Consider the following 17,420-nt stretch of genomic DNA (forward strand, 5'->3'; position numbering starts at 1 on the left):
TTATAAATGGTATGTTCAGTGTGAAACGATTAACAATGATTGTATGTAAAAGTTAAGAATAATGAAAATAAGTAACCAATATATGTAGAATAGAATAATTAAATAATTTTGTAACGATAAAGAAAGGAAGAAAAACTTACAAAATTATGCGTGTGGCTGTATTTAATAAAATTATAAATGATATGTTCAGTGTGAGACGATTAACAATGATTGTATGTAAAAGTTAAGGATAATGAAAATAAGTAACCAATATATGTAAATTATATAAACATTTTATAATAAATTTCTGAACTCGTCTGATTTCTCAAACAGGATCGTTGTTTGTTCGAACTGATTTTACTTGTTTTAAAGTGCTAAATCCAGCCCTGAAATGGATCCCACTTATTACAGGACACCCTGTATATGTGGTTCATAAAATTAGCACACAAAGAGGTCCAAATTTATTATGTATTTCTCCCTTCTCAGTGGCGCGCGACACACGTGATTATTATTTTAGATACAGTGTGCCTAGACACTCTATAGACACTTTCAACCGCAACAAATTATAGTATTTATAGACCGAAGGAATTCTTCGTTTCGTTAATTATCGTACGCCCTTACGATACTAATATAATATCGAATAAAAATATTGTATCCATGGAAAAGTATTGAAATTATCGATGCCTGAACAACTAAAACTTTTTTATTGGCAAAATTGTTTGTTGTTTAAGTCGTTAATATAATTATTTTTTTTTTTATAAATACGAAGTTACTTTTTTCCCAATAAAACAAAAATGTGATTCGGGACGAACGAGGAGTAAGATCAATCCTATTGCATTTTACAAAATATAAACAAACTACTTCGTGAATGTTTATTGTACGTTATTGACAATTGTCATTCGTCGCGCTACATTGTTGAAACTGAAAGAAAATAAATAGAAAGTAAATATAGAAACTGATAGAAAATAAATATAGAAACTGATAGGAAATAAATATAGAAACTGATAGAAAAGAAATATAGGAACTAATAGAAAATAAATATAGAAACTATTAGAAAATAAAAGAATAACGTTAATTTAAAAATTAAAACGTTAAGGTGTGGCAAGGCTTCGTTTTAAACCGTAATACAAAAACGTGAACAGATATTAATTTATAATATTATAAATTATACGTATCAAAGAATATATTTTTATATTATTTACCTTGCCGTATTACTGTACGGAAAATGTTGCTTTTTGTTGCTACAAACAGGAAAAAGAGACCGATTCATTTACGCAAACATTAATTGCAAAATTATGTACTCTAATATACGATCGAATAATAAGTTAAACTCATTTTACTGTGTAAAATATTATAAATAAATTCAAGTACGAAGATACGTTATGTAGCACGGCGAATTAAAATTAGTCCTAAAATTTGTGTGACCATTAACTTCGGTGTAACGAGAACAAATCTGTATCAACGGAAACAATTCGTCAAGCTTTATGCGATAAGAGATATCGTAGAGGAATTGCTCGTAAGAAAAATGCTACATGCCTAAAAGCAACACGCTGAAATTTAAAATTTGCAAAAAACACATATGATAAAAATTACGACGGTTGTTTCTGATGTAATATAAAATTTTTCGGGGAAAAAGAAAACAAATTTCTTTCATTCGGATAGCAAGAAAAAAATTATCCAGCCGTAGACGAAATTGAACAAGAATAACATACGTGACGGACGATTAAGCGTGTAGGTCATCCCGTAATGTTATGGTGCTGTATAGCAACAAGTGGAACCAGCAGGGATAATTCTATTGAAAATATTTCAATACGTATTAGAAGAAAATCTAAAGCACGGCTCTAAAAAATTACAAATACCCGTTTATACATTTCCAATAAAACAATAATTAATAAATAACGGTTGATCAATGCCCGAAAATAATTAAAAATACCATCGCGGTCGCTGTCCGGTACAGAGACAAAGCTAAAAGGGTAATTCCAAATAAAGAAGTACACTATAGTAAACGTAGAAGATGCCAAGATCAAAATTAAAGATGCATAGAAAGATATTTCTAATTCTGCTCGCTAAAACATTAATGGCATCAATGTCAAGACGCCTCTAAGTAGTCGTAGATGCCAAAAGACACGAAGATATATTAATTCAACATTGGAAGTAATACAATCTTTCTTACAATTTTTTTTTCTTTTTTGCGTTATACTCAATTTTCCCCTCGCACGATTCGACGTAGAACAAAGAAATCAACCAAGTCCCGGGTTCCGCATTTCTGTGCTTTTCGCTCATAAAGCAAAGACTATAAATTAATTTTCGCGGGAGACGTTCGTATTGTATAACGCGGCATCAACCATAATGCCATGGTAACGAGGCAGACCGGGGGAGAGATGCCTAAGCTACGGAGCTTAGTTTGACACTTCTGATCTAGAATATTGCGACTTAAAATTTATTTAAATTTTCCAACCCCTATTTCGGTGAGAAAATAAGACACGCCCGTATTTCTCAATCCCGTGTTTAATACTAGTGGAAAATACATTTCTTCGAGACTCTCGCAACGTTTTCGCATTTTCAGACAAAAGGAAAGAAATTACATGGAATCTCTTCGGAACAAATAGATCGTTATCGTAAAGATTCAATATTACCGATGTTATCTACGATTTCAAAATGTGTCACTACTAATAACTAAATTCGATAATTGTGCGTAACAGGACACACCGATTTCGACGGCATTTAAATATGTTCTAAAACTCAACGTTTCGAACAATTCTCTCCTGTACGTACTACCATCTCTCGGCTTTATTTTTCGAGATTTTCACGAAAAACTGCTGCTAACCGCAACACCGCCACTTATCTACAGTTTTCACAAACACATCGCAGCCGCCGGTAACTAAGTTGTGTAACGGGTGAACTTAAAAACTTTGTCCGTCAACAACCAACACCGATATCGTACACATGGAAAAAGATGCGTTTGCCAGAAAATCCAAAAGATCGCTGTTGATAGTTATAAGGTTTTTAAATTCGTCCGTTATACATCTCGACTGTCTGTCACACTTTACCATGGACTCGTAGGTATAGGTAGATTTCATTGTAAAGACAACAGCAGTTTTCTCACAAAAATTTCGAAGACCAAGGCCGAGTAGTGGTTACTTCTATAGAAAAAAGTTGTTCAGAACGTGGAATTTTGCAACATATTTAAATTTCGTTGAAATCGGTGAGGTATACCATATTATGCCCAATTATAGAATTTAATTGTCGACGCTGAGTAACTCATCTTGAAATCCTGATGTCGGTAATACCGAATCTACATATATGATACCGATGGCGTTCTAAGCAGATTCCGCCTAACTTCTTCTTTCGACTCGGGCTTCAGTCCGATAATACCGAGCTGCCTGAGCATTCTTACATTAAGGGGCCTCGCCCTAACCTGCTCGACTTTTTCCAAACCCAACCCAACCTAGGCCCATGAACTTGGGTACCAACACAATCCTAATCATACGTAGAATAGAGGAAATCGGACCAGGCACCACCGCACGAGGATTAGGTGAAACATGCTACATATTGCTCGATAAGAAAGATATATGTAAATACCATGATTGAGCCTTTTTACATTATCCAATTATGTATGATTAGGTTAATAAAAAAACTTTGTATCATCTTCAAGCGGGCATTATTAAACTATTCGTCATATACATGCCTGGATAATTCGGTAATTATATGGTGCACTGATACCATATAATATACAGAGTGTTCCAAAAGTCTCCTATTATTTTGGTGAAATAGTGTGAATTTCAAACAGATTTCTTCATAACGCATTTGTATGTTTATTCAAGATATATGTTATATGTTTTTTATTCAAGATACAGATATTAAATTGAAATTATTAGAATAACACTCATAGGTTAAAACTTTAATTATTATTTTCCATATATGCCACATTATGTACAGGCTCAGTGTACAACCATTAGTGAAATTTTCTTGAAAATCTTTCTTTAATTTTACTAACTTACCTTTGAGACAACATATTAAATAAAATTATTTTCTTGCAAATCCATAATGAATTATGTACCCCCAAAGAAATTAATACAAATTTTTTAAATAATTGTTATATATTGCAAATACTTGTATCTTGTATAGTATACAAGACACATATAAATGAATCATTAAGAAATTTGTTTGAAATACATAGTATTTCACTAAAACATGCAGGAAGGAACAGACATATTTTTTGAATCAGTCATTAATTATAAAATACTGCAGGTAATCACTTTTTAGTAGAAAACTATAAACAGAATATGGCTTAATTTATATTTAATAATGTGTAGAACCATTTTTATTTTCTATTACTGAAATCAAAGAGTTTTGTAATGATTTGTAGATTTCTAGAGCTTGATTTTTTTATAAATTTTTCCATTCTATTACACTGCAATATTTCAATTAATGTACATACTCAAATTGTATTTTATTTGTAAAGACTGCTCCTGAAAATTCTCTCCAAGAATTTTCTGTTATATTTAAATTTAGAATACATGGAGACCACTACAAGAGAGGCATTTTTTGCATGAGAAACATCTTTTGTATTTTCACAGTGTGAATATCACCATTGTCTTGTTAAAAAATGTTTTTAATCTCAACTATACAATTCACTTACTTTCTTTGGTTAAAGATTATAATCAATTCTGGCTCGAATCATTAAACCTTGACTTAGAAAAAACAGTTACTTAATAATATTAGTGAAAATAGAAAGAACAGTACTAGTACCAGTTAAATAAATTTGAAGAAAAGAGCATATTCCTAAGTATTTAAAATAGAATGTAGACAAAAAATTAATTACAAGACATTACTATCATACTACAAAAGTTCTAAACATTCATTTCTTATACAAAAGAATTCTTCTGCAATGGCCTAGATATTATCTAGATTTAAATATAATAGAAAATTCTGAAGGGCAACTTTCAAGAGCAGTCAATGCAAAAAAGAAATAATTTGAAAATATACATCAGTTAGAATACTTCATTACAACAGAATTAAATATTTATTAAAGAATAAAATTCATGAATTACAAATATCACTGCTAAAATGATCAGTTGAAGTAATGGGCAGTTTTACAAGTTAACAAAAACAGATTAATTTATATTATATTCATTGTAATAGTGTAAAAATCTATTTCATTATTTTACGAGTGTCATTATTATATTTTATTTTATTAGACATAAAGGCTGGCATTCTAACAAATTTATGTAACTATCAACCTAAAAGCAGGTCATATATTCTTCAACTGTGATATTTCCGCATTATATGTTACAATCGTAAAAATATTAAATGTATAATTGAAACACTAAATGCAACACACGTATCCTGTTTTTTTTTGTCCAAGAGTGTATGTAAAGGACCACGTCCATTTGGCACTTATTATTTCAAGGACAAATAGACACGATTATCGGTCTATCGAAATAAATAAAACGATATTATCGCAAATGCGTATAATTTATATAATTGCCTAAACTACTCTTAAAAATAATTAATTACAATCGTGGCTCTTGCTCTCGAATAAAATAAATTCAATACTGTCTTCATTGCTTTTCAGTCTCGCAAATTATATCATATTCCTTAAATAGGATCGAAAAGCGAAAGATTCGAAAATATCTATTAAGAAGATTTTGGCAATCAATCAATGACGAATTCATCGGAAATAGAAAAAAAGTCGTAAAAGAAATGTATACAACTTACCGAATGTTGTTCCCCAACAGAAGTATTCGATAGGTGGTAGATCGGGACACCATGCTGTCATACAGCATGGCGTGATGTGCCAAAGTAGCACTTAACGAATCTTCTTTCTTGATGTCCAAACACGCGCGACACTCAATCAATGTTCGTTGGAAAAGAAAAGACAAGCGACAATTCAAAAACATTTCACGGACACGCACGTTCATACATCGACGACCGCATCCACTCACCTAACACGCACATGCACACACCCTCGCTAGGAAAAATGTATACGCATCAGGCATTCAATTGCAAAAGATGATATTAAACATACAATACTCGAATAAACGAAACGCGCACCGGATTTTGATTCAACGCGGCACACGTTTGATTCAAGGATAGGAAAACGAGGTAACCTATGTCTGCATTGAAACGATACTGCAGCCGAACGTATATACTTTAACGGTCCGATCGTATGAGAAAAACGATTCTTACGAAAGCCCGGTTTCCTGACACAAATTGATCGAGTAAATTAGAAGAAACAAATACACGAATGAAGCGTAATTCCCCCCTACTAACCTATGCGTTGTACGTCGGCCGGTTGTCACGATTACTTGACGAGTTCAAAACATTTCCGCGACACTGACTTGTGCAGATACCACGACGGCTGCCATATTGGATTCTCATTTCGCAAACCACCGACAAGATACTTACAAAGAAGGACAATCTTGCATGTGTCGCGAAAAATTTGTCCGACGCCAGCGTCCTCTTTAGGAATACTGCAGCATTCTGTAAACACAAATATTATACCATTATAATTAGTCAATAAATGAAAAGAAAACATTATGCGAAATGCAATAGTTATTAACCATCTGTAAAAAAATGATATTATTATATAATCAAAACAGACAATAGTACATGTTTAGATTTTATATAAGGCAGCGTAAATATTTGAATATAATTATTACTGATATAATTTTTTATGACTATATGAATTATTAGAGGCATAGTTATACGTGAAAGTTAAATTAAATAATAAATCAAATGAAGTTTTAGCGTTGTTTAAATGCTTATTACTTTCAAGAACAATTTATAATTATTCTTTTCATATTATTAAAAAATAAATGTATATTTTTCTTTTTTTATATATTTTCTTGTATATTGGTTAAATTAATTTTATTTACATTATATTAATTTTGTGTAATTTTATTACAATATAATATGAAATATATCTTTTTAAAAATTTTAATATTTACATTGGCTTTGTCTCTATAAGATTCAGACCTTGCTGTGGTTTGTCAACATGTCTGTATTACCGATTAATGTATATTATCAATCGATAATACCATTTTCCTCTTAACATCGGCACAGAATTGATAAAAAGTTGCTACTCTTCGTTATCCTATATTCTATGTTTAAGCAAACAAGTTCTAAATTTTTCCCGCGTTTTAAGCTTAAATTTTGAAGATGGCAGGTACGGATACTGGAGAAGAATCTATGATCATAGAAATCCTACCTTCTACAAGCGGTTATAATGCAAAAACTAAAGAAACAGAAACCAAATTGTCACATTTACCATGGTACGTTACTATAAATAATATCTACAATATGCATTATTAAAACTCAAGTTATTGAGGTTAAGTCTTTGTTATAATAATAAAAACTATTGTTTAGGATTGAAAAGTATCGCCCACAGGTTTTTTCGGACATTGTTGGTAATGATGACACAGTATCCAGACTTTCTGTTTTTGCTCAACATGGAAATTGTCCAAATATTATCATTGCTGGTCCTCCAGGAGTTGGTAAAACTACAACAATTTTATGTTTAGCACGTATTCTTTTAGGATCAGCTTTTAAAGAAGCAGTGCTAGAATTAAATGCCTCAAATGATAGAGGAATAGATGTTGTTAGAAATAAAATCAAGATGTTTGCTCAAAAGAAGGTATATATATATATATATATATATATATATTTCTACTATGTTACTATGATCTATGTATTTCTATAATAAGTATTTTGTACTTGCTTGAAACTAGGTGAATCTTCCAAAGGGAAAACATAAAATAATAATTTTAGATGAAGCTGACAGCATGACAAGTGGTGCGCAACAGGCATTGCGTAGAACAATGGAAATATATAGTAATACAACTAGATTTGCACTTGCTTGTAATAATAGTGAGAAAATTATTGAACCAATACAATCACGTTGTGCTATGTTAAGATATGGAAAATTATCAGATGCACAAATTTTGACAAAGGTTCTTGAAGTTTGTGCGAAAGAAAACGTAGGGAAACAAATTTAATTATTATTGTGCAAACAAAAGTTTAATAATATTACTAATGCATTAAATTAAATGTTCAAATTATATTTGGACAGATTTCATACACTGACGATGGTTTAGAAGCAATAGTATTTACTGCTCAAGGCGATATGAGACAAGCATTAAATAATTTGCAATCAACGTATAATGGTTTTAATCATGTAAACAGTGAAAATGTTTTCAAAGTTTGTGATGAACCACATCCATTACTCGTTAAAGAAATGCTTGAATTTTGTACACAGGGTAAAATTAGTAAAGCATATGGGGTAAGATATCCTGTTACTTTATGATAAACTGACACTTATAATATACTCTGATAATATACATTTAATAAATGTAAATAGGTAATGGAACATTTATGGGCAATGGGATATTCTGCAGAAGATTTAATTAGTAACATATTCAGAGTTTGTAAAAATCTACCAATTGAAGAAAGATTAAAATTAGATTTCATAAGAGTAAGTTTAAATAAATTTTGTATAATTTCTGATTGTGAGAAGTATGTTAAATACATACAAAAGTGTAGAGTTTATGGTCCGTATTTCGCTCAACTTACGGTAAACTTGGCACTAGTGTACTTACTCGTGAAATTAATGAAATCATGTATTTATATTTTTGAATTTTAGGAAATTGGACTAACTCATCTTGGAATAGTAGAAGGAATTAATAGTTTGTTACAAATGAATAGTCTCCTAGCTCGGCTTTGCCATACAGCTGTACAATGTTGAAAATTATACAAGTAATGATTATATTTATGAAAAATATATTTTATATATTTTGTATTATAGAATTCTTTATTGCAAAATATTTATTTGAATGGAAATGGTGGTGATCATTTTAAATGCACGATTGCATTTTATTATACATATTGCATTATATGTATTCCTAAATATTTTTTTGAACTTTATAATATTTTTAATATCGTATTACATCGACTCATACTTGGACTAGCAATTAGAAAAATCTGAATTACATATTATTTATGTAATGTATGTGTATTGAACTAATTTTTATCGCGCAAAAGTAGAATAGAATCCTCTTACATTTATAATAATACTAAATACTTTAAATTAATATGTTCTTCAAATGCATGTTACACGTATTTCGTATGAAATGTTTACAGTAACATTTAAATTGATAATTTTGTGCTTTAATTATTTTGTCAAGTAACAAAATTCGCACTTTAAATAAAGTAAACTATTCGCCTTATTCAATAATGTTCTCATTAAAAGAGGCATGCAAAATGAAATATTTTATAAGGACGGATGTAAGCAGAAAAACATGATATATATTCTAGTTTACTTAATATTTAAAAATAGTTTGTGAACAAATTTAGTTCGGAGTGATTCAGTCTTCTTCAAATACACGTATCAAGTATCAAAATATCAAACTGTATTTACATACGTATTACCTACAATCTTTGTAAGTTATATGAAATTTGTTCTCTAATAGTGGAGATCTTCAATTATTCTTATTTAATACTAAATTAAGAAGCAAATCTTTCGTAAATATTAGAAGAATTCGTAAATATTATCCATACAATAACACTTCTTTCAATTAGCACCACTTTTCCATTGTAACAGGTGCCAAATGTGGTCGTGGTTTAGGAGATGGCCATCGCAGTGCACTCTGACAAGATTCTGCCCTGGAAGGAGTCCTTGGCGGCGGTTGAGGTGAATTATACTGTAACTCTTGAATTTGATTACATGTTTCTTCATTTATTTCTCCTCGTGAATTTTTCTCCATTGGTAGATCACCTTTATGATTCCTCTTTATTGGTTTCTTGGCTATATCATGGTGGGCAGCAGGTGGTGCGCTTTCCACCGATTGTAGACTCGCTGCACGATGTAGAGACAATCGTAGAGGTTTCTTCGGCGGTGCTGGACGAGATTTCGTCTCTTGTGAACAGTACACCATCGATGTATCAGAGTTCTCTGATACTCGTGATTGTATATCCTGAAATAAGGCAGTATTTTGAAATGTTTGAATTCATTCCTATTATTTATGAGTGTACTTATAAATCAATTGTTTGTTAAAATATGTAAAGTATATGAAATACCTGGAACCGATAATATGTTGGTTCAGAATCAAAGTCTAAAGGCTGAGTTTGTGACGAATCTTTACGATTTTTAGATAAATGTTCCATAGCTGATTCAACACGGGGTGGTCTTCTGCGTTGCAGTTGTGACTGTATCTGTATTTGTTTGCAATCTAGGCTTGCAGTTGATCCGGTCAATTGAAATCCTTGGTGCTTTTGTCTATTCCTTGATTTATGATGACTATTTGAAATACCATCCAATGACAAATTAACTTCCTTCAGACTTTTTGGTTCTATTAAGCGTTTCGAATGATCACTGTGTCTGTTTCTTACTGTGGGTAAACTCTGACGTAGTTCCATCGAATTCCTTACATTGAGACCAGGAAGATTTGCAACTAATGCAGTTACTTGTGGTCCCTTTTGGAATACCTATATAATGAAAATGGGACAAACTTTAAAAGATAATTCGAGTGCTTAATAAAATAAAAGTCCAGTGAAAAGATAAGGAAAGAATAGAAAAGATCTAGTAAAATTTGATACAGTAATTTACTAAATTTTAGGGAGAAGTGAAAGAAGGTATTATTGTCATTGGTAAAATAATACGATACATATTATATTTATACAGGAAACTATGAATTTCTATTTTTTTTTCTACATATAAGGGCAGTTTCGAAAGTGACCATAAACGAACGATCGAAAACTTCGAATAAAAATAATAAATAGCTCGCAGCGACTACATTCAATGTTATCCTTAATGTAACAGGCTTTATTTATTCCGAATAATGTTCGAGTGCAATATCTGTTCCATATCGTTTTCATCTGTGTATATAAAGTGTCCTTCCAAGTTCAGTAATTTATTACGTTCGTCTCGTACCTGAACTTGTTCTTGGCGAGTCGGTGGAGGATCCGCGGGGACTTCGGCTCTACTTGGTGCCAGAAGATCCCTAACCTGTTCTTCGAGATATCCGATTCTGTGAGTCAGCCTAAGGTTATCTGATCGTAGTGTGCGGAGTGCTGCAAGGGATTCACCTTTTCGAAGGACCACAATTTGTGCTGCATCGGGTGCGACGGCCAGCAACCTTGCTAAGTCGCTCCTGCCTGCTCCTACCACGAGTTTTCCATTCACCTCCAAGATCCTAAAGACAATACTGACTGATATGTCTGAACGATATGAGCACCATTAGGTTTAATTGGGCGATATTTTTTTAACAGCGCAGACAAGGTTCATTCCATATCAGTTAAAGCGATGGTTGTCGCTACAAATTCTTAGCAGGTTTAGAAATATTCTTAATATCGCGATTAATTCAAATATCTTGAAACGTTTAAGTTATCCATTTTGTATCTAACTCCACTTGTACCTAAACACGGTAACGAAGAACCTTTGTGTTTCTCGATAAAAGAAATCTTCAAATTACAAATAACTCTATAGAATTAACCATAAATATTATAATCTATGTATAGATAGATATATGCATAGATTGTTATATATATGTATAGATAGATAAACTGAGGCAATGGATTAGTGAAGACTCGGAAGAACGATCCCTTACTCACGACTATCAATTTTTATCTTAATGTATAGATTTACATTAATTTTTGATTTATATCAGGACAAGTTACCCAAGACTGGAAACTAAAATATCTGCATTGCTTTTGATGGTAAAAAGTTCGAGAAATGGCAACACGATAAGAATCCTCATTCTTTCAAGGTCATGGAAACAAAATCAACGATTCGTCCAAACAGCGACGTTTCTGTATTGCAACTTTGTTCAGTCCACATCTTTCAATGATAATTTCAAACATTGTTGCTCAGGCAAATCCTGAGCAATTATGCGATAATAACTATTCATCTTTTTATTATACGTTAATTTTTGCCTACTCGGTATTAATAATGTATTTTTTTTTTTATTCATGGAAGAGGAAACTAAAATTATTTTAATTAAATGGGATAAAAAAAAAATGCACGCTCCGTTCCATTTCCAAATTTGCAACAGAGTGAAAGAAAGTTGGAAACACAGGTGCGTCGAGTTTTAACGAATTCTCCCGATGATAGGAGAGAGGATGGGGTCATGTGAAGTCGTAGGTGCAATTAGCGGGGGCATACGGCGAACTTCCGGTGCTGCTTCACGCTACGGTGACCTGTTGGGAACCAAATGCCAAGATTGCAGTATTGTTCTACACCGATAGCCAAGTTACGCGCCACAACCGCACTACGTTACACACTATATGTGTTTACTCGGTTCCTTTCCAACAATTTTTTCCTTCTTCTCGTCTCTCGTATTTCCTATCTACTTTCTTATTCGCGGGTTTTCTTTTCGGAGTAATTATTATTTTCATCTCCCCTTCTCTCTCTCTCTCTCTCTCTCTCTTTCTATCCTTTTGCCTTCATTTCACATTTTTTTCTCTTTTGTCACGGCGCATACCAATCGCGATACGTTACATGCCGATCAGTCTGCCGAGACGAAGTCAAACAAGAACCTGAGCAAAGCCATAACAAGCTATCGTCTACAGTTTTCCCATCGAGGGAAAAATACCGTTCTCTTTCCTGTTAGGCGAAGATTACGTTCCGAGCGAAATATCACGTTGTCTTTATGACCTCTTTCGGTGTATCATTTTCACAAGAAAACGAAGACGAAGTTTCAAGCAGCAACGAAGCATTCAATATTCAACGAGAGTAGCTTCAATTTTGCAATATACTCTTTCGATTATTTTCGTCTTCGTGCAACGGTTCTGCATTATTTTTCAAACGCTTTACAATCTCGCCTTTGTTTCTTGCCGATGTCTTCAACAAAGAAATTTGTATCGTCGATGTCGAGTACTTGTCCTGATGAAATTTCACACGCATTTGCAATGAATCGTCGGAGAGATGGTAGAGAAGGAACACGGTATACAATATTCACGACACGGATATCGTTCTATCGGTCGAAAGCAGAAGCTGCGAAATCGTATATTTCTCGTCGATGGTCCCCGTTTATAGTTGGCCGGGTCGTGTCGTGATTATTTGATGCAGTGCGGAATTTTGTGCGGTAGGAGAATATATATTCGAACCTATCTCCCTTGCAGAGCCCGGAATCTTCGACTGCCCAATCAACGTACAGGCCAGCTGTGTCTTCCCTCGGCCCGGCACCAAAACGAGGGCTTTTAGGGTCTGCGCTGACCTCCACAGCATGGATCGTAACTTGCGTGGAACCGGAGATACAACTGCGAATGACAAATGTTACATTGGTTGAACGTGTTTACGGTAACGATTGAAAGATTTAAAGAAAGAAAAAAAAAGAAAAGAAAAGAAAAATCAAGTAACACACACGAAGGTGTCGTGATACAGATTATATGATTAAACGTAATTACACTTGCTTTTGTCGGAAGATTAATTACAGCGCTATGGTAATAACAGTGAGAACGATGTATTTACTTTAATAATGTAATAAATAGTACGAGAGAGGGACAACGTACGAAGAACGGACGCGAGAAATTTTTCTTTCGCAAGATTTCCATTATTTGGGAAAAAGTACCTAAATATCGTGTCATTCTTTTGTTTCTCTTGAGTCTCCGCTAATTCTAAAGCTGCTTGCAGAGCTCTACTTTCTTCACGGAGGGTCAAGAGTTCAAGTTCTTCTCGGCCAAGTCTGTACTCTAATTCGGCTTGTTGAATTCGGACGTCAATGTTGCTGGAACAAATTATTAATCATTACGATAAGCAATATTTTAAATATTAAATTTCTAAAAAAAATTACATTTTTTTTTAAGTTACATACGATTTTCTGGAGCTCGAATACTCGTGATAATTGTTTCGTAATTATAATCGAGTCTCTTCGAGCGGAAATTATTTATTTATTTTAAATTGTGTATAGATAAACTATAGAACAACATGTAATAAATTCAATGTCCCAGAAATAGGTGTCTTTAAACGATAAGCTATCACAACAGGTAATAGATTGTTTTAAAAGGTATATTTTTTGATGATAAAAATTAATTTCAGTCTTTGTTCCAGTCTTGTGAAAACACTAGGTAAAATTATAAATAAAATTGACAGGACTCTAAAAAACCTGAAAACAGTCTTCGCTTGGAACATGCAAAGTAGAAATACATGTAGAAATATTTAAAACCAGGAGACCTTTTTCCTATAAATATATTCTTTCATTAATTAAAAAAAAAAAGAAAACCGAATTTCGAATTTGTTTCACTTACTCCGTAATATCTAAGCGTTCAAGTGCGAGTTTTAAGTTCTTAATCGCTAGTCGCTTATTGTCTGCATCGCGTCGTAACCTCTGAAGTCTTTCTTCTGTAACTTTTCTGTCTGCTTCTGTCAAAGGTGGTGCACCATTGCGCAATGCTAATCGGTTGCTCAGGGTGTTGCACAGTTGTCCTTTCAATCTGAAATACCGAGATTTCGACCTAATGATTTTCAATACTATAATTATCAATACCAGTAACAACCGATTATGTATACGTGCAATGAGTAATGTTCACAAAATAATAAAATTGCCCACGTTTGTATAATATTCTCCTTGTCGCGTAGTGCAACTCGAAGTGCATCCAGCTCCTTATAATGGTCTCTGTTTCGATGTCCAGCGGGCGATGTGACTCCACCAGAAATGCTTCCACCCTTTTTTCGTCTGGGTGTCGTGGACAAAGAAACTTCTATACTGGCCATCTGCGAAAAGAATAAGTATTTATGAATACGATCGTAGTCCTGCACAGGGTGTCTCGAAGTATACCTACGACTCGAATGAAGGACGAACATGAGAACATAAATCTGGATTATAGAATTACAATTTCACACTTTACATCGAGGTCCTCCTCGAAACGTACAAATGAAGAAATAGACAACAAAAGAAGAGATTCTTCGAATTCCAGCACATGAATCGTGTATCATCGTTCACGATAATTGCAATATTTTTCAATCATTTTTACTCCCAAGTTTTACCCTTTTACATCAATTATTCCCTATTTTTCAACTTTTCCTAGTTTTCAGACATTTACTTTCTGGTGTTCCTGCACGATCAAAACTATAAAAAGTAGTACGTCTAAAAGTTACCTCTAGGCTCAAAAGTAGAGTTATTTAGCAATATTTCTCCAAGTACACTAAAGGTATTTTCTAATGATTCTCCATCTTCGAATATTTCCTTCGTCAAGATGTACAAGATCTAAAAGTTACCTCTAGCCTCAAAAGTAAAGCTATTTAGCAACATTTCTCCAAGTACACTAAAGGTATTTTCTAACGATTCTCCATCTTGGAATATTTCCTTCGTCAAGATGTAGAAGTAACTTTGATAACGACAACAGAAAACAGATTTAATCGTTACATCCTCGGCAGGGGTTACGGTTGAAAGTGCGAGTCGTTTGACCTTTATGTCTCCGCGTCTGCTCTGCTGGAGGCAACGGTGGTTCTTCTGGACCAGCTGGTTTTGTTTCAAAGATCTTTACCATACGTGTTTAAAAACATTGGGAGCTGGGGGTGGCAAAACGGCACGCGGCATGAATATAAATTTATCGTTCCATTAAAGCTATGATTTGTGGTGATCGTTGGAACGTGATGTCCCGACCTTAATGGACTTCCACGTCGGTAGTACCGACTCGGTACTGTACACGATGCTCGATGATCCTCGAGAAAGCAGCACTCCGTCCCTCTCGCTGGTGTATAGCGCGGGAAGGTCAACGTTGGCCTTGACTGCGCAGCAACCAGAGAGGAGGATCCGATCCAAGACCTTGCTCGTCCCACACGAGACCATCGACTACATAGATTCGCTCGCAGAAAATATGCAACCAACCGGATGTCCCCCTTGGTCGAAATCAGTGTCAAAGGTTCCGTTTGTTCTTAATTGGTGAAGAAATCTTGCACGGAAGATACTCGTTTTAAGAACGGAAAAATAGACTTGCTCGAAATGAGCAAAATACTAAATAGATTCTATTGGCTCGGAGAAGAAAATACTTTTGAAGATGGTTTCTGAACGTAACGCTTCTAACGTTCAACAAAGATGAGAAACTCGTCCGATAGTGTTACTTGAATTATATATTCTTAGGCACTATGAGAAGCTACGAAGAATGCTCCCGAGTTTACAGTGTAAGAGGAATCTGTACTTTCGTCGAGAAAATTGTTTTCGCGTTAGCAATGTTAAACGATAGTTGAAATTCGGACCAATAGCGAAGCAATCTTTCGAAAAAATTCTGGTAACCGAATTTAAGTTCTACACGGTGTTTGATAATGAGAATTTGGCACGTACGTTAACGATGACTGTTGCAGAAGTAATTACGACAATAGGATACTTTGACCATTACAGGAGATATACTGAAATATCTAAATAAATTGTGGAGCATTTGAGTGATTAATTCGTGATATACTGTAGCGATTCTTTTTTAATTTTTCGATGGTAAAGAATTCTTAGGAATATTGATTAACAAAATGACGATGAAAAGCAAGCAACCCTTGTTGATATTTATTTTTGTTCTCTTTACGCGTCACTTGGCTTTTCAGGCTTCGTTGATTTTTATAAAATTCTTCTGCGATTACACCTAACTAGTTCCTCCACGAAAATATTCAGCTTGTAGATCAAGGCTGTAAGAATATTAGAGTTAAAGGATATCCGGTTCATCATTCCCTCGTACCCGGTTGGTGGTCTCTTACTTCGTCCGAGATATACTGTGTTCACAATAGTCTCGTATCAGATCCTCCTTCATCGTGGCACAGTATCGAAGGAAGGAAGCACTGACCAGTGCTTTGTATTGTCGGAAGGGTTAGCAGCTCTCCTCGAGGATCAGAGTACCATGACACTGTTCCGTAGAAGGCTCGAAGGTTAATCATTTTTGTTTGCATCTCGTGGGAACATCCTCCGACTCGATTGACCGTGCAATTTGTAAAATTAGTCCGCGTTAAAAGTACCTTAAGTCTTCAAGTTTGAAGTTAAATTAATGGTAGAATGAAACAAGCACGATGCAAAAGAAAACCTATATTCGTATTTTGGAATCTATTTCAAAATTCTATAAACATTGAATAAAGTAATTGAAGGAAAAAATATGAAAACTTCTTCTTCAATTTTTGTTTATAGAGTCAATATATTTCGTTTACTCGCGAGAAACAATTTGTGGTGTCTTTTAAATCATCGAGTGATTAAACGAATAAAGGAAACGTTTCAAAATCGTTAAAAATAATATTGCAAATTTTTCAGGTGGAGATCCGACAACGGGAAAGGAATATACGGTAGAAAGTTGCTTTGAAATGGCTGTGATGTTGTTTGTCGGTTAGCTGAAAATCGGTTTTAAAAGCGAAATCTAATTATTCGCGCGTCGGTTGCGTTTGTCACGTTCCTTCTCCGGGAAAAAATACCACGTCGCGTTTCAAACCGATTCGTTTCAATCACCGTGCCGATTGTTACGTCGGAAAAAAG

General features: G+C 33.8%; 3 protein-coding genes across 9 annotated transcripts in view; 1 reads left to right on the forward strand and 2 right to left on the reverse strand.

The window, feature by feature from the left end:
- LOC143143632 (neuronal calcium sensor 2) overlaps nt 1-6,325 on the reverse strand; it is a 123,041-nt gene extending 116,716 nt beyond the window's left edge. The window contains exons 1-2 of the mRNA XM_076305102.1: nt 6,256-6,325; nt 5,701-5,807 (exon numbers count right to left, since the gene is read on the reverse strand). The gene's annotated coding sequence lies outside the window, so the exon portion shown is untranslated. The remainder of the gene's footprint in view (nt 1-5,700; nt 5,808-6,255) is intronic.
- An 818-nt stretch (nt 6,326-7,143) lies between these two features.
- Nucleotides 7,144-13,481, forward strand: Rfc4 (replication factor C subunit RfC4). Of its 3 annotated transcripts, none has more exons than XR_012991220.1 (8): nt 7,144-7,256; nt 7,351-7,618; nt 7,713-7,961; nt 8,054-8,263; nt 8,342-8,455; nt 8,624-8,736; nt 9,581-9,670; nt 13,099-13,481. XR_012991220.1 is itself a non-coding variant. In XM_076305267.1 (7 exons), exons 1-6 carry the CDS (start codon nt 7,144-7,146, stop codon nt 8,723-8,725), a joined length of 1,056 nt encoding a protein of 351 aa, XP_076161382.1. In that variant the 3' UTR covers nt 8,726-8,736; nt 9,581-10,083. The 3 variants fall into 3 exon arrangements, 1 of the variants encoding a protein (XP_076161382.1); XR_012991219.1 differs by lacking the exon at nt 13,099-13,481 and adding an exon at nt 9,750-10,083; XM_076305267.1 differs by lacking the exon at nt 13,099-13,481 and having other exon boundaries at nt 9,581-10,083.
- Nucleotides 9,323-17,420, reverse strand: part of Sprt (PDZ domain-containing protein sprite) — a 145,580-nt gene continuing 137,482 nt past the window's right edge. For 4 of the 5 annotated variants that reach the window (XM_076305262.1, XM_076305260.1, XM_076305261.1 and 1 more), the window contains 7 exons: nt 14,526-14,689; nt 14,224-14,409; nt 13,548-13,703; nt 13,084-13,236; nt 10,910-11,171; nt 10,057-10,464; nt 9,323-9,953 (listed from right to left, as the gene is read on the reverse strand). In XM_076305262.1, the coding sequence (XP_076161377.1) occupies nt 9,555-9,953; nt 10,057-10,464; nt 10,910-11,171; nt 13,084-13,236; nt 13,548-13,703; nt 14,224-14,409; nt 14,526-14,689 (1,728 nt within the window). In that variant the 3' untranslated portion in view covers nt 9,323-9,554. The remainder of the gene's footprint in view (nt 9,954-10,056; nt 10,465-10,909; nt 11,172-13,083; nt 13,237-13,547; nt 13,704-14,223; nt 14,410-14,525; nt 14,690-17,420) is intronic. The other variant, XM_076305264.1, reaches the window with a different exon arrangement.

The sequence above is a fragment of the Ptiloglossa arizonensis genome, chromosome 2 (genome assembly GCF_051014685.1).
Source record: "Ptiloglossa arizonensis isolate GNS036 chromosome 2, iyPtiAriz1_principal, whole genome shotgun sequence".
NCBI classification, from domain to species: Eukaryota; Metazoa; Arthropoda; class Insecta; order Hymenoptera; family Colletidae; genus Ptiloglossa; species Ptiloglossa arizonensis.